This window comes from Prionailurus viverrinus, chromosome D2 (genome assembly GCF_022837055.1).
Source record: "Prionailurus viverrinus isolate Anna chromosome D2, UM_Priviv_1.0, whole genome shotgun sequence".
Lineage (NCBI taxonomy): Eukaryota > Metazoa > Chordata > Mammalia > Carnivora > Felidae > Prionailurus > Prionailurus viverrinus.
In genome coordinates, this window is record NC_062571.1 from 34,717,180 (window position 1) to 34,735,023 (window position 17,844).

General features: G+C 38.9%; 1 protein-coding gene across 15 annotated transcripts in view; it reads right to left on the reverse strand.

Moving 5' to 3' along the window:
- USP54 (ubiquitin specific peptidase 54) overlaps window positions 1-17,844 on the reverse strand; it is a 135,423-nt gene that overhangs the window by 19,518 nt on the left and 98,061 nt on the right. For 9 of the 15 annotated variants that reach the window (XM_047825269.1, XM_047825278.1, XM_047825271.1 and 6 more), the window contains 11 exons: window positions 17,431-17,536; window positions 17,173-17,319; window positions 15,704-15,853; window positions 13,712-13,880; window positions 12,185-12,355; window positions 8,722-8,853; window positions 8,169-8,549; window positions 7,710-7,941; window positions 5,603-5,736; window positions 2,591-2,758; window positions 16-150 (listed from right to left, as the gene is read on the reverse strand). In XM_047825269.1, coding sequence (XP_047681225.1) covers window positions 16-150; window positions 2,591-2,758; window positions 5,603-5,736; window positions 7,710-7,941; window positions 8,169-8,549; window positions 8,722-8,853; window positions 12,185-12,355; window positions 13,712-13,880; window positions 15,704-15,853; window positions 17,173-17,319; window positions 17,431-17,536 — 1,925 coding nt within the window. The remainder of the gene's footprint in view (window positions 1-15; window positions 151-2,590; window positions 2,759-5,602; window positions 5,737-7,709; window positions 7,942-8,168; window positions 8,550-8,721; window positions 8,854-12,184; window positions 12,356-13,711; window positions 13,881-15,703; window positions 15,854-17,172; window positions 17,320-17,430; window positions 17,537-17,844) is intronic. The other 6 variants (XM_047825280.1, XM_047825277.1, XM_047825279.1 and 3 more) reach the window with 3 other exon arrangements.

The following is a 17,844-nucleotide window of genomic DNA, read 5'->3' on the forward strand; positions in this document are numbered from 1 at the left end:
GTTAGAGTTACTTACAGATAGCTTCGTTACAGAGAGCCAAAGCTGCAGCACAGTCTCCCTTCTGTTCCAGATGCAGCGACTCTTCAAACACTGAATCTGCCTCTCGCAAGGACCTCTCAAAGCCGTCACTCCTCCCTGAAAGGGCCAGTACTTTTCATTTTCATTACAATTTGTTCCACCTTTTTCTATGTAGTATTGTTTCCCTTAAGGGCACATAGATCCTTGCTGCTGAGCCTTTGATCTACCCTTATTCTAACTCTCCACTGCTATGAAGAAGTCTCTGAAACATGTAGGACATCCATTTTTGCCTTAACCAAGACATTGCCAAGGCCATGAAAAAGGAGTATGTCATTGTCCACCACATATTCCAACTCCAAGAGCTCTTAAGGGGGTCCCTCCAGAAAAGAACACAGTATTGTCTACAGCAGAAGGGTGGATTCTTATGCCTGGAACTGACCTGTTTCCACAGTGCAACAAGATACATCTTGCCAACCAGTGTCAGAATGCCCCAGATCTCTACAGAGACCTCTACTCCTGTGTTAAGGCAAAAGTGGCTTCACTACTCTGTGGAAAGCCATCTGTAAAATTTATTTCCTACATCAATTCACAGTCCTCTCTGCACCACCCTCAACTGGAAAATTAGTACACCTCTTGGGCACGGGTGCTTTACAGTTCCTAACCTCAATATATCCACCAGGGCAGTTGAACAGCCTTTGTTGTTGGTTTGCAACCACATTCCTTTCATCAGCACTCCTAAGTATTTTCTTTTATCATGCTCTTACTTGCCAAACCTACTGCAAAAGTCACTTTCCCATAGAGGGAGCATGAAATATTCCTTCCTCCCCTGAAAGCAAATGTGTACCAAAGCAGGTGCAAAAGAGTTCAAGTACAGTGCCAGATGAAAAAGCAAGTACTGCAAGGTCAACTTTTGTAAAAGAACGCTCAAGTTTATGTGTCCCCTTGGCTCTTACTCACTCATAAACTGGTAGTAAGCTGTATTGTAAATTCACTCACAATGGTGAATTTTGGTGAGTTTTCACATGCTCACAAGAAAAAAAAATCAAAATGTCAGTCATTTCTCCCATAATCTCCCCATCTTCCACTTACCTCCAACTTGACATGGTAAGAAAGGCTCTTCCATACCCCTAATATTAATTTCCTAATTCACTGTGGCCTTTGGAGAGCAATGGGAGGGCAGTGAAGTAGTAAGTTGGTTCTGAAGAACTTGGCATTCAGGTTCTATCCCACATCAAGAGATCTGATACCTACCCTCCAGGCCTAAGGTCTTCTCATAATATTTGACAATTGGATCTATATAATCTTTATAATGAGAGATGGTAGTGAGAGCCATCAAAACAAAAAAGTTTCTCTATAGATATACAGGCACACTACAATTGATCACTGTACTAGATTTTAATTCTAATCCTCTAGAATCTTAGCACTCCATTCCTTGCTCTTCCAGGAGATTCTGAATCAAAGTGTATGAAGAATTAACAATGAAATGTGGCCAGGATTCCCTCTCAACTTTCATGTACTGCCCAACTAACAAAGGAAGGAAAAAAGGTAAGGGAAGGAGATGAGTATAGAAGCATAATAACCCCAAGACCCCAGTGTAATATAGCTTGAGGACAAAAAGGGAGAGAAGACTATCCAAATGTAGGGACAGCTAAGGAACTAGGAATTTAAAACTAATTTGGAAACAGATACAATGCCTTGGGAAATATAAGACAACAATTACCTCAAATCAAAAGACAATAGGATTAGAGGAGAAGAATGGCCCCAAATAGGCCTCCAAATTAGACCAGTGGGAAGTGGGAAGTGGTCAACAAGAAAGCAGCCACCCAAAATAGCACAGACTCCTATTCTTTGCACTATTTTAGCATAATGTTACATCTGGGGATTCTGAATAATAAGAATAATAAATTCATTTTATAGAAAGATACAAGTTCCAGGAGCCTATTTAAGGTATAACTCCTACTTTTCCTATTTTCAACTCCTATTTTGAAGACTAATCTCTTTTGGTACAAAAGGACATCCTAAAGCAGTGAAAGGAAAAAAAAGTAACTAGTGTGGGGCAGTTGGAGAAGCATCATAAAGTCCACAAAAATTGTATGAGATTGGGAAATGAATCATCAGAGGATCAAAAGGCAATCAAGCTCTGTGTTCTTAGAACCTGTTTGGTAGACCCACTTCCTTGAAGCTCCAGGTGGGAAATTTCAAGGGTGTATTTCCGCTGAGCAAGTAGAATTTCCCTTATCAGTGTGGCTTACTCACTGCCCTGTTCTGCTTTTTCTGAATTGTGATTAGCTTTATTTACACCTTCTACAGTAGAGATGTGCACGGGAAATATTTTTATGAATAATACTATCTCTCATCTATAGACTTTTAATAGATGAGCCCCAAATCAGTGCCTGTCTTCCAATCAACAGGCTTGTCACCTCCTACTTCAGCTAGTTCTCACTAAAATGAGTGAATTATGATAAAATACAACTTAGCTAAACAGAAGACAGGAATTTATAAGCCTGAATATTTTTTTCTTTCCTCTCTTCTCTGTCCCCATCACCCATAACCTAAAGTTCAGAACAATTACCCTGATTCTGCAGTTCATCCAAGTCCATGAAGCGACTGGGATGAGGGTTAAATCCTTTAGCTGCCTCTAATTCCTTTTCCCGTTTCCTGCGAAGTTCCTGTTCCTGGGCCCTCCTGGCCACTTCCTCCTGCAATTCATCCAGCTCGCTTTTGGAAGAGAGCTCCCCACCTGGAATACAAGCAAGGGAGAAGAGAAATTGCCACATTTCCAAAACTAATATGAAGCACCTGCTGCATTTATGGCCACTGCATTGCCTTTCCTTTAGAAGTCTTTATTCATTTTGGAATTCATGTTTTGGATAGTGATTTCCATATCAGATTCAGGGTGAGATCTGGGCTATGAATTAAAATGATAATGTTGATAATGATAAAATATTTATTGAGTGGCTTTATAACAACGATAACAATATAACATTTGTTGAGCATTTACTATATGATGAGCACGGTTTTAAGCAGTTTTACATTCATTATTTAATTATCATGACAACCTATGAAGTAGATACTATTATTGTCTACATTTTAGGAAAGAAGAAATGGACACACAAAGAATAAATAACTTGCCATGACAACGATAATAAATGATGGAGCTGAATAAAGTCAAATAGGTTGGGGCGCCTGGGTGGCTCAGTCGGTTAAGCGTCCGACTTCGGCTCAGGTCATGATCTTGCAGTTTGTGGGTTCGAGCCCCGCATCAGGCTCTGTGCTGACAGCTCAGAGCCTGGAGCCTGTTTCATATTCTGTGTCTCCCTCCCTCTCTCTGACCCACCCCTGTTCATGCTCTGTCTCTCTCTGTCTCAAAAATCAATAAAATAAATAAATAAATAAATAAATAAATAAATAAATAAATAAAGTCAAATAGGTTAAATTCATAATCCATGCTCTTAACTATTAGAGAGCATTCTCAACCATGTGCTGCCACTGATTCATTGGGAAACTTCAAGCAAGTCAACTTCTCACCCTTGATTTCTACCATCTCTTTTAAAGAGTTTATAAAATATCCAGTATAAATTCAATTTTATAAATGTTCATAGATGGAACCAAATAGATCCCAAAGGACATCCATGATAAATTAAGTGAAAATTCAAGTGACAGAATAATATATATGACTTCATTTTATTTTTTTTAATGGTAGTAATAAACTTATCCATATACTTACATAGGCATACAAAAAATGTAGAAAAACATATACCATGATGCAAACACCGGTTCCTTCAATTTGAAGAGGGAGAGGGCAGGTTACTAAATTGTTGGACTTATTTTTACTTCCGTAACTTTTTAAAAGAGTGATCAAAGTTACCAGGCAAAAATTTTTGTTCTGTGCCAAAATAAAATGATAGGATCAATTGTGAGCCACAAGTATTCATGCCTTTGTATACTAAGGGTCTCCTATACAAAGAGGACAGTATGGTGTGTGAGGAATTTGTTGTAACTCCTTGCAAAATATCTTTTACCAGTGGAGGAATAATATTGGTGGATTCTATCCAAAGTAGTCCAGAATTAGGGCTATTAGAGATGTCATGAGACTTGGTCTTTAGTGACCTGAAAAGGTACTGGCTATCTAAAGAAAAGAGAAGGGGGAATAGGCTCATGCATGACCACAAGCTTCTCAAAGCAATGTTAGTCAACGTGAAATAAATTAAAATGTAGTAAGTAAAGCAAATGTATAATTTCATTAAGAAGCATGAATTTCTTCCATGGGTTTCAAATTACAACCTACTCCAGCGCAGGATTTCGGAGATACCTGCTTCTATTGGCATTGTTCTGTTCTGCCAGATGTTAGCAACCTACTGGCACTCACACCTAAAAGAATTCATGCCTTGTCATTACTGCTGCATACTTCCCTTCCAGCCACCTCTGAGAACTTTTGGTGGCTATCAAGAGAATTGGCAGTCATACCATTAAGACTGGTCTTACCTCTACAGGCTGGTACACAGTATTCTGTCCACTTCTTCCTAGTAAGCTGACCACAGAACTACATCCAGAAGCTCATTAAATCAGACCATAGTTAAGGTTTCTGCCCACATACTCTACTCCCAATTGATCTAACAAACCAAAAAAAGGAGCGGGGGGGAGGGGATGAAGGTTGATCTGTAAGTTAGACAAGTAGCTCCAGAACTCCCTAGTTAGACACTCACCACCTTCCCTTAGCCATTGCAAAAAGTCTCTATCTGGGGAGATTGCCTATGTATCACCTCAAATTTCAGCTTTAAGTAAGTAAAGGATTTATTTTAAACCATTTAGACTGGGTCTCTACTTAAGTGGAATATGTACTGTAAGTATATATGTGTATTGTGAGAGGAATGTAAAAGGGAACTAAAACCTCTAACTACCTCAAATCTCTACCCTCAGTGTCTCACACCTGAAATTCCAGTATTCTTTTACCTTTAGGCTTTGACTTTAATTTTAAAATGCTAGTTTCTCTTAGAAAAAGCATGCTTTAAACTATTTCCAGTCATTTACATTTAGTATGAAGGAGTCAGATCATTCCTTGAGAGCTCATTTTAAGAAGGAGTATGAGGACACAAGACACACTCAAGAAGGGAAAATAGGGATACTGGGCAGGATACAGAGGCAGGGATAAGGATAGGTTTAGGTTTACTTATTCCCCAGTTTTGCCTATAGCCTTCACATCCCCGTTTGTCATCTCAATTCATAGAACTAAACACTAAGAAATCCATTCCCATGAGGCTTCCTCTACACCAAAGGCAAAAACTGGCGAACTTATTCCTGTGAGGAATGCAGGTGCTACTGACACAGTTCACCATATTTCTGTTCCTTCTTGTTCCAGCAAGGGCTCTTGCCAAGGTGGAAAGAACAATCAGGAAAGCCATGATGGAGAACAGAAAGTAGATAAATCCAAAGATGGGACAGCTCAAATGCCTCCGTATTTACATAGTGATGAAAACTTAAAGTACAACCATCCTCCAATTTCAAATGTGCTCAGGTAAGGCTATTTCCCAAATAGATTTGGCAGTCAAATCCAGTCCTCCAAGTCCAGTGTCTTTCTGCTTACCCGAGAGGTGCTGATTTTTTGCCCAGCTACTCCTGGATGCTGTGGAGTCCGCCTCCAGTATGCTACTGCTGTGAGACTTTGGGATGTGACGCCAGGAAGGTGCCAACCCAGCTGATCTCTTAGCACTTGGATCCCTTCAAAAGACAAACCAGAGTCTAGTGAAAACATCAGAAGGGTGTTAACTTGCAACATTCCTAGGACTAAATTCCCTCAAAAACCAATAAAACATCAAACTAATATAAAGTTGAAGTATCTGCTAAACTACCTCTGAAAGTAGTTCCCCCATCTTATCTCATCTCATTCACATTTTGTGCATCTAGCACAGTGTCTGGCAAAAAAAACACATATTCAATGAATCAATAAATATAAGCTCTCACATGGGTTGCCTTCCTCTTTCTTACACCTTTGTGGCCATCTTCTCATGTGTAAAACTCAACAGGGTCCTATGTCAAGGGATGAGCAATGGGAAAATATGAGGGTGTGATTATCACCTTTGTAGAAGACAAAATCACTCTTTTCAAAGCAGCAACACTGTTAGGAAACTTGCCTCTGTGGCAACTTAGTAGAAACAATGTAGGAAAATCTAAAATTTATGGGGCTCCTGGGTGTCTCATTCTGTTGAGCATCCAACTCTTGATTTCTGCTCCAGTCACGATCCCAGGGTCATGGGATTGAGTACGCTATCAGGCTTCGTGCTGAGCGTGGAGCCTGCTTAAGATACTCTCTCTTTCTCTCTTTCTCTCTCTCTCTCTCTCTCTCTCTCTCTCTCTCTCCCTCCCTCCCTCCCTCCCTCCCTCCTTCCTCTCTCCCTTTGTCTCTCTCCCATCCTCGTACTCTGTCTCAAAACATAAAATAAAATAAAATTTACAAAGCAAACTGGGCCCTATGGACAGGGCACAACGAGCACTATTAAACCATCAATGTTATCTTAGAGAATTATGAATATCATTGGCTTCATAAAACACAGAATCCCTGTGACCCTTAAAAAAAATAACCTACCCTAAATGAAAGGCAAGAATAGATAACAATTGTATTTACTCTCTGATCATAGGACTACATGTTTTGATTCACTAATTCTTCCATTTTAAGTTATTTACTAAACTATTTTACATGTAATAAAGTTCTTTCTCAAATGCCTTTGCTCCTTCTCCCAGCAGAGGGTGCTGTTGCTATAGAAAGTTGACAGAGCACCCCTATGTTTATTGCAGCATTATTTACAACAGCCAAGATAGGAAAGCAATGAATGAATAAAGAAGATGATATATATATACATATATAATGGAATATTACTCAGCCATAAAAAAGAATAAAATTTTGCCATTTGTGACAACATGGATGGACCCAGAGGGTATTATTATGCTAAGTGAAATAAGTTAGATAAAAACAAATATAATTTCACTTACATGTGGAATCTAAAATATAAAACAAATGAACAAATAAACAAAAACAGAAACAAAAATCACAAATACAAAGAACAAACTGGTAGTTGCCAGAGGAAAGGGGGCTGGGGGAAGGGTGAAATAACCGAGGGGGGTTAAGAAGTATAAATTCACAGTTATAAAATAAATAAGTCACAGAGATAAAAAGTAAAGCATAGAGAATACAGTCAATAATATTGTAATAATATTCTATGGTGACAGATGGTAACTACATTTATTGTGGTGAGCATAGTGTAATATACAGAACTGTCCGATCACTATGTTGTATACCTGAAACTAATATAACATGGTACACCAACTTTATTTCAATTTTGTTTTATTTTTTTTTAGGTTTTTAGTGTGATTGTTTTTTTAAATTTTGTTTAAATCCAAATTAGTTAATATATAGTGTGATTATGGTTTCAGGAGTAGAATTCAGTGATTCATCACTTACATGTAACACCCAGTGCTCATCCCAACAAGTGCCCTTCCTTAATGCCCTTCACCCATTTAACCCATCCCCCCCCATTTCAATTTAAAAAAAAGAAAGAAAGAAAGTTGATAAAGCACAATACTTTGCCTGCAAGATGGTAATAAAGTCCTTTTCTCCATTTATCTGACTTGAAAAGCCTCTTGGTGACTCACATTGCTGCAAGGGACAATGAGGCAATTCAAGGGCCAAACAATACCTGCAGACACTGGAGCTTTCAGGCAGGGCTGCATCCAGGCTGATGGGGCTGCTGCTGTTCCTCTCACTGCTCTCATAGCCAGATTCCATTCGTTGTATTAGGCGAGGGTGCTGTTCTAAAAGGTGAGAGCCTGGCCGTGCTGGGCCCCAGGGCTTGTACTGGGGGCTTGGTCCACCAGTTTTAATGTCGTAAGCAGGTGGCTTGCTTAGTTCATCTGGCATAAATTCTTTAGCTATCCCGATCAAAGGACAAGTATGGAAAAGGAGGTAGATTTAGCATCTGCCTCAAATTAAACATAACCAACCCTCCCTCCAGCTACTCACTCACTGAACTCCTATCTCCAAAAGGCTCAACATCAGCATATAAAAATGCACCTTACTGACTCTACCAGAAAATCCAGGTTTTTTAAATACATAAGTCAACTTTATTCAAAAGCCCAATTCTTCTCTATCTCCTCACCTGAATCCTCAGAAAAGGGGCTAAGCTGCGTATAGCCACAGTGCTTCCTTTTGTCCTTACTAAAGATACTGTCAATATTCAGAGACTCCCGTTTGGGTCTCCACGTTGGACGATACTTGCTAGAAGAACTGGATTTTGACTCACTGCTGGTACTCTCTACTTCCCAGTCACGAGAATGTAAAGGCAGATTTCTGGGAGGCTTTTTGTCAGTTTGGTCTCCTCCCTTCCCCACGCAGGGAGATCCTAGGTTGGTCTGAGAAGCCAGTGATGGTCTGTTGTGAATCATATTGCTGACTGTCTCTTTAAAATCCCTTAGTCTATTGGTGCTGCTAGATGGTTTAGAGGCATTCCTAGGAGCCTGCTTCTCTTTCAATGTTTCTCCTAAAAACACAAAGAATGAAACAAATATAAATGTTTAAAGTGATCACAGATACCTAGACCCCAAAGTGTAAAAGCAAGGAAAGCCCTTTGAGCAGAATAGAAAAGCCAGTATGGACTATGACAAAAGCTGCCAGAGTGAATGAAAAAAGACAAAGAGTGCAGAGTGGCTTGCCTTCACTGTGGTACCCTGAGGCCTGTGGCTCATCGCCTTTCCTCCTAACCCGGCCAGAGTTCCTCTTGCGTTCTATCAGTGACCCTTTCTTGGATGTGAGTTTCTGATTACATTCACTATCAGTCAGGTGTCCTGAAAGAACAAGGAAATGGGGGTAAGCTGGTATCTGAAACTTACCTCCATCCTCTTGAGAACCTAGCTTCCCTTTGGGATTCACAGCAGCGCCACAAATTTGGTATACCCATGAATCAGAAGCTGTAGGGGCTAAGGCTATCTGATTTAAGTGTAGCAGGAATCTCTCAATAGATAAATGCGGAGAAGCTCAAGTATTTAATGGGAGCTTCCAAATTTATAATGTCTCCTGAACAATTACCAGTCTTGATCCTGCCCGTAGTCTCTCCCAGTGACCCAGAAGGACACATTACTTGCTAATTTTTAAAATGTGACAGTTTTAAAGATTGTATAAAAATGTCATGTATCAATATGTTTTCATTCTCATAAATAGAAGATAGAGCTTTCCTTTTATTTAGCAACACATCAAGTAAAGCCTAACTTTTATTATACCTAGTATTATCCAAGTTGCCCCAGCCTTTGCCCACAAGAGGTCTGATTGTGGGTGGCTCCCTCTCCCCACCTCCCATTCAGTTCTAAACCTTCCTTAAATGTTAATCATTTAAAATTAGGACATTTGAACTCTGCATAATTCTCATTCCCATCCACAATGAGTGCTTTACCAAACTTGGCTTCACCCAACGTGGCTTCACCCAGATATTACACTTCAAAATTCCTCAGTATTGATTTCTGGGAAGCCCAGAAAATACATAACTTGCCCTGCTTCACGCCCATAGGATGTAAATGTAGGAGTCTGATTTGATAACAGCAAAGGTCAGATTCTAAAGGATATAATCACCTGAACTGCTGGAAGCCAAAAGTGAATTAAGCAATTGAATTAAATTGGAAGGCAGGTTTAGGGACAATCCTCTAGGTTTTCAAATGAACCATGAACTGTTTTCATACATTAGTATATGAAAATTCTTGTACATATTCAGGTATCAGCACTGTAGTGACATGCCCATCTCTTTTCAATCAATCACCAATGTAATCTTTTATTGCTTTATATCTGATCCTTTGCTACCTCTGGGCCCAAAAAAAAAGATTTAAGAAAGGAGAAAATCACTTGGAGCAACTAAATCTGCAAATGTTAAACCAATGAGAGTATGCTCCCCTACCCCAGCCATTCACAAACCTTTAACATAAACCTGACTCTGCTGGAAAATATGCCTTGTTTATCGTGTTATTTGGCTTCTCCCTGACTCACAGTTTCAGAAATATGGTCTTAAAAAAATCATACTTTGCAGTAGTCATCTACACAATAGTCATCAAAAGAAACCCAACATGAGTCCGACCAAAGCTCTAGGTCCAACTGCCAATTTATAAGAAATACAGAGAACAGAGAAACATGCTAAAGTTTAACATAGGAATACAATCAGCAAATTTTAGAATGTGGGGAATCTATAGGACAAAGTACCTAGTTGTTCAACAATAAACTGCAAGGAAAAAATGGAGGAGAAACCTATACTTTAAAAGAAACATAAAAGACTTATCAATTCATCTCACTGCATAGACCTCACTTGGATCCTGAATCAAGCACACAAACCATTAAAAAATAACAACATTTATATTTGGATATTTGAACACTCATTGGTTACTTAGTGGTTTTTAGGAATTATTGTTAATATTTTTTAAGTGTGATAATGATATGTTTAAAAATGATTTCTCATGTTTCAGATATACTAAATATTTAGACACATTAAAATATTTATGAAAAAGGTGATAATATCTGGAATTTGCTTCAAAATAATCCAGGAGTAGTGAGAGTAGATAGAAATACAGACAAAACTAGACTGGCCATGAGTTACAATTTTTATTTTTTTTTTAATTTTATTTTACAGAGACAGTGTGTGTGAGCAGAGGAGAGGGGCAGAGAAGGAGAGAATCTTAAGCAGGCTCCACGCTCAGCACTGAGCCCAATGTGGGGCTTGATCCCACAACCCTGGGATCGTACCTGAGCCAAAATCAAGAGTCGGATGCTCAACCGACTGAGCCACCCAGGCACTCCAAGCATGAGTTATAATTACTGATACTAGTCAATGACTCCATGGAAGGGTAGTATACTATTCTGATAGTTTTGAAAATGTTTAAAATTCTCTATTTAAAAAAAAAGGTATTTACCCAAAGAATACAAAAGTACTAATTCAAAGGGATACATGTACTCCTGCTGTTTATAGCAGCATTATCTACAATAGCCAAATTATGGAAATGGCCCAAGTGTCCATCAGCTGATGAATGGATAAAGAAGACACAGTATATATATATATACAATGGAATATTAGTAAGCCATAAAAAATTGAAATCTGGCCATTTGCAATGACATGGATAGAGTGAGAGAATATTACACTAAGAGAAATAAGTCAGAGAAAGACAAATACCATATGATTTCACTCATGGGTGGAATTTAAGAAACAAAACAAATGAACAAAGGGAAAAAAGAGAGAGAGAGAGAGGCAAACCATGAAACAGACTCTTAACTATAGAGAACTGATGGTTACCAGAGGGGAGGTGGATGGAGGGATGGTTAAACAGGTTAATGGGGATTAAGAAGTGCACTTGTGATGGGCACCAGGTATTGTACAACAAGTGCTGAATCACTATATTGTACACCTGGAACTAATAATACACCATATGTTAACAACTGGAATTTAAATAAAAACTTTAAAAGGACCACCAATCTGAAGCCATGAACTCACTAATTCCCATGTCTCTAGAGTATGGGCACTGTTCTGTGTATTAGGTGATAAATTTTTCATCTCATCAATCAGTCACTCACTGTTCTTTGTACGCCCTGTATTGATTTCTTCCACCAACAACAGGTACACTCTTCAATAGAAGAACAGAAAAATTCAAGAATGTTCTCCACATAGAACTCACAATAACAAACAAGCTAGCTTTCTTTCTTTGGCCTTTCTATCCTTCAGGAAGCAAGGTGATGAGCACACATCCATGCCCATAAATATGCCCCTGCTCTCAAAGCCCTTCACCTAAGATAAAGCCTGGCATGAGAACATGATGAGGTGCAAAACCATAAGGGTTTATTGGGACACTATGAGAAGCACAGGGATCAAGAATACAGCAAAAAAAAAAAAAAGGCAGATTTTGGAATAAACAATCACATTAATAATCACATTACAATCATCCTTATTGATATGCTACTGTTGATAGGAAAATGTGCAATGGCACATCATCATTCGGTCAGAGTTGTGTTGCTTCTTTTCATCCCACCCAATTACCCAAGTTCTCCCTTTGCATGACAAACATTTCTGACTTGCCCCAGTTTCTTTTTCTTGGGAGAATCTCTGTGCAGGAACTGAATCAGGCAAGCAGGGTCCACTGTAAAACTCCCTACCTGTGTCCCGACTGCTCTGAGACGTGGAATCATTCTCCACATTATAGATGACTGTCCCCTGAGATTCAGAAGAGAAGTGACTGACCACAGACTCATGGTGGGAGTGTTTGTAGGGATAGCTCTCCGTTGAAGAATCTGTTCGAGTATCACTTGAGATGGAGGGCTCCCTCCCTGAGGGAAGGAGGAGACACATATGCCAAAGTAAGGAAAGAGAGAAGGACAGTGACAGAGAGAAGGCAAACAGCTGGATGGAAACAAAGGTCCATAAGGCAAGAACTTCCTAGAAGGAAGGGTGAGAAGGATATACCAGAGCCATTCTTCCCAACACCCAACTTCCATATTGCCCAGACACACAAAAAATTCCTCCCACTCCTGTCCCTACCTTGCTGAAGCCCTCACTTTGCCTGCCACTGTGAAAAACTGTGGGGCTTTTAGAAAACCTATGGGAAAAGTGGAAGAAAGGAAAAAGTTGTGAAAAGTAAGATCTATTTAGATGGAGAGTCCCAGGCCGACCTGGCAATAACTAGTTGTTCCCCATCCCGTAATTTTTTTCCTATACTGCCAGAAATGTCACTTTGATTTTAATTGATATTGTAAACATTTTAACATATCTGAGAAATTATGTGGCTGTTACTTATACTTTAGAGTAAATTAGTTCAATCAGACTACTTTCCTCTGAACAACTCACTGAGATGAGCACAACAGTGGAAATGGGTGTTTGACTGAAAGGAGAAAAAGTAGAGCAGGCCTGAGTTGGGTACGAGGCTGGGAAGAACACCAGGTACCAAGCAGGAAGGAGGTACAAAAGGGAGGGGGAAAAATTCCAAAGACAAATGTGTTCTCTTTCAAAATTATACTCAAGGACAATCCTAGATCTAGAAGACAAAAAGAATATTTCTTTTTTCTCCTTTTCAGAAATCAAGCCAAAACCATTAGGGCTATATTTCTAATATATTATAAGCCTCTATGGGCTAGGCTGAGACTTTAGCCATCAAGCTGCAAATTGTTGCTACAGGGGAACAATTTAGGCTGCAACCAACTGAATTAGAAGCAAACTGATTCACAGGCTGAGGAATACTGCTACTACACTTGACATCTTAAAACAAAAATCTCTTATCCCAAATAAAATGATAAGCTTTGTAGTAACTCATATAATTTTTTCTTGGTCTTCACAACTCAGTGAAGTCACTGTTAAGTTGCTAGTAAGAATCAGTCATCTTTACTAATACTGGAAGGTTAAACACTGAGTTTCCCTCACAAACTTATTATTTCAGTCTAAATCAACCTAATTTCCTTCTCACTTTTGAATCAGGGCCAGGTGACTTAGGCAACACATTCTTGAAGGCTGAAAGAAACAAAGCCTGGCACACTTTGGGCTTCAGCACGAGTTGGCACTTCTTTCTATCTCTAATGGATTCCCTTTCTATAAGCTAGTTATGTGCTAGGCTCATGATTAAGTATGAGTTCTAACTGTCCAGTGATCACATTGGAAGGGAGAAGGAAGAGGTAAAGAGCTAGGCTGCTCACCTGAATCTTCACTATCGTAGCAGGTCTTGCTGTATGACTGGAACTCAACTTGGGGAGGCAGGTCCTGAGTAGACACTGGGGTACCCTGCGGGTCTGCATAAAGCAGTAGCAAAGGCTGATAATGCCCCTTGATGCATTTGGTCACCACATCCTTCCATTTCGGCCCAATCTGAACCAGAAACAATCAGAAAAACATGAGTTATACTTCATATCCACAATTCAAAACATATCTTCCTATTCTGTTTTTCTAAAGAAAATAAAAGAAATAAAAAGACAAGAATTGGGTAAAGAGACCACAAAAGAGACCTTAGACCTAAATTTCATGAGTTTTTTGTTAAGTCTGTTTTTGTTAAATCTTTTTAGAAAGCAATGGAACCTTATAAGAGATAGGAATGATGAATAAAATTACTTTCATTCCTGTGAAACAACAATTCAGTTGTGAAATATAAATAAAAGTACTCCAAGGTGAACATGCTATGTGAGGGGACTTCAGCTGTCTTGGTGACCAATTCCTTTTCACATATTAAAGCCCTGGCTTGAAATTTACAATTCTATAAATTATATAATTTTCTCCTAAATATTAAAATCACTTTTATGAATCTAAAGAGCAGGCAGAAACTCTCTCACAGACTGCTTTAGAATGAATGACATTCCATTTCAGAGTTCACACGTGACAGGACATAAATGTCAAACTGCTTAGAATAGACAGATGAACCTCAGTCTTAGCTTTGAACTGGATTCAGCACTGCCAAAGCAGTGGAAAAGAGTGACAGAAGACCATGGAAACAACAATCCAATCAAATCTCTAAACTCACCCTCTCTTAAACTTGAACCAGTCACATTCTGAGATGGTGTGCTCTGAAGAGTTGAACAATTAGCATAGTGCTTATTTCATAATAGATGTTCATTAAATTTTTAACTTAGTTATTATTTTAACTAAAAAAAAAATATGCTTTTTAAAAAGTTTATTTATTTATTTTAGGAGAGAGAGAGCACAAATGGGGGAGGGCCAGAGAGAGAAGGAGAAAGAGAATCCCAACCAGACTCCATGCTCAGCACAGAGCCTGACATGAATCTTGATCCCACAAACCATAATATCATGACCTGGGCCAAAATCAAGAGTTGGATGCTTAACTGACCGAGCCACCCAGGCACCCCAACAAACATGCTTTTTATATACAAATCTTATTTAATTTCTTATAAGGCATGTATTATTTTTCAAATAAAAAGGCTAAAGCTCAAGGAATTCATATAAATCAGCCAAAATTACAACAGCAAAAAGAGATAGAGAATCAGGAAATTTGACAGAGTTTACCATTTGTGAAAGACAGGGCTAAAGGTCCACAGATTGGTGTAAATTATAGTTAGGAGTCTCCTAGCCACCAGCCTTTATCAAGAAGCTTCCTAACTCATGCAGATCCTTTAACGACTTTAGTCACAGATTCTGTGATTTAGATAGTACCAAGTTTCCAGCTTTAAATATCCTCATAGCCCTATTTTTTTCTACATGATCCCCAAAACATGTTAATCTATGATAAGGTACTTCAGGTAAGTACCAATCAGAGAACAATTTATAGCAGCCCTAACACAAAGTATTCAAGGTATTACCTAAGACAAAGTATTACCATTGATAATTCCAAGTTTGAAATTCTGAAGTTCATGCTAACCTTCTAACCTAATTTGAAGCATTAAACTGTTCTCACTCAAATCAACCACTTAATTAAAAAAAAAAACAAAACAAAAACCTGTCAACTATAAACATAACTGTACTGACTGCATGGTGAGAGGATTCAGAGAAAATAACAGAAAATATATCGATCTATCTTTGAGGAACTTGTCATCTACTGGAAAAGACTGATACTCTCATAAATTCAATAGATAGGTAAGTAAACAGACATCAAAATTATGAAAATAAACACCAAATACAAGTAATTATCCTTAGTTTTTTGTTGCTGTTATCAAACACTTCAAGAAGGGCTTGAATATTCCTACCTCCTTGACATGAGCATCATCAAAATACATCCATTTGCGGATCTTTGTTTGGAAAAAGAATGTAGAATAATGTTTGCCATAGTAACAGATCATTCCTACTAAGTACAGTTCAGACTGCTTGGCCCGATCATCCGTCACTCTGAAAAACAGCTGTGGGGAAAGAAGAGAATGAAAAAAACAGTCAAATACTCAGCCCTCTCACATCAATCTCTTAGCACACTCCATCATTTCTTATTAACGTACTGACTTGTTTCTCCATGCTTCATTCTAAGATTTTTCCTAGTCCATACTAATCATCAGAAATGAACCTAAAAAGACAAAATGTAGGGAAAAGCAAGACGGATAGTGGCCAGTAAACCGGTAAGGTGGTGATGTTTCTTCATAACTTACAATATTTTATTGCTGGTGCCTATCGTAAGAGGATTCAAGAAAGTAGAAAAACACAAAATAAAACAAAAACAAACACTGACGTTTCAAAAGTTACTTACCAGCTGGCACCACAAATATAAATTTCCTGCTGAGGCCCTAACTAAGGGGTAAAGAGTCCCTTAGGAAGAGCAATACCACCATGCTGATTACCAGCATTTCACTGCTGTATGTTCTAGCAGATATACAAAAAATTTTTGAAGAAAAGAATGCTGCCTTGAGAAACTTATTTGAATGAGAAAATCATCATAGAAATAAAACAAAACTAGAACAGTACAGAATATGTAGACTACAGGAATTTAGAAAAAAGAGATTTAATTGTGTATAACCTACTCATGTCAGAGATTCCTTGGGAAGGAGACCTAAAATAAGATTCCAGACAGTGCATTCACTCTCAGTTGTAACTTAGTGATATTAAAGAATGACAAGGAATCTCCTTAGTCACAGGACTATAAGAGAAAGAAACCAGTGAAAGGAAACCACAGAGTTTCTGGCTCTTCTCTTGAACTGAAGGAAAACCCTGCCTATACTAGGGCGCAGAGCTGATAAGGTAAAAGATCCCAGGTCTGAAGTCATTTTCCCTATTTTCTTGAATAGATGCACAGAAAACTGCTAACCTACTGAATTCTTTTCCAAGCTACTCCATTACCTTTGCAACAGACATTGGTTCCTCACTGTGAATTTTGTATTCTAAAACTCAGGTCACCAACCTTTACCCCTTCACCTCCCATAGCAGCTCTAGTCAAGACTGCTCACCTCTTTGACCTTATTACCACCTGTGGTAGACTACACCTCCCAACTCTACTTTGTATAAACAAGCAATGAGTAGAGTACATAATAACTCTATAAATTGCTTGATTTTTATCAGTAGCTAAGCTCTGTCCATCCTGTCTTTCAAGACCAATTTTATCCCATTTTTCCTAAAAAGTCTACACCACCTACACCTATAAGTATATATTTATACTAGGATATAAGTATTCACTGTCCTTAAGCAATACTAAGACACAAGAACTAAGTCAGAGATAAAGGTAATTAATACTCACATCACCCAGCTTCAGGCAGGTACCCAGGCTGTGAATGACATCCTCTGCCAAGTCTGAGTGGTCTGAGTCCCATACCAGCCCAATTGTAATAATCTGTGGAGCATTCATCAACACACGGCGAATCCGAATCCTTTCTCCACAGTTACTCTGAAATACATATATAAGGCTGGTTTGAGATGTTTCCCACTGGCTCTGCCTCAATTCCCTAATCCGAGGGCTCCCCTCTCCACTCTGAACCCCACCTCTGACTTAACTCACCGGACAGTTCCGCAGATCCCCCATGGTGCTGGCATTTTGCAGCAGCTCACCAAACATGCTTGGTGAGGGTTTTTCACGTCTTTCCAGCATACAAATAGCCTGATTGCTTCAAGGTGGGGGAATGGAAGGGTATGATGGTAGGAATTACACAGAGTTATAACTAAATCAAATAGATTACTCATGCAAACTCCTAACTCACATGTTTGATTTTCTTCCTCTGCCCACTATACCAAAGCCCCTTGTCCTGACCAGTCTCAGTGTCCCAAACACAATGAGCACCTTTGCCCATCCCCAGATCCAAAGCTCATAGAATCCCCATTTCTCCTCCCACCTTGCTGACCAGAACTGAACCTAAGAAAGGGGGGTGGGGAGGGAGGACTGGGAAGGAAGGAAGGAAGAAGAACAAAAATTATT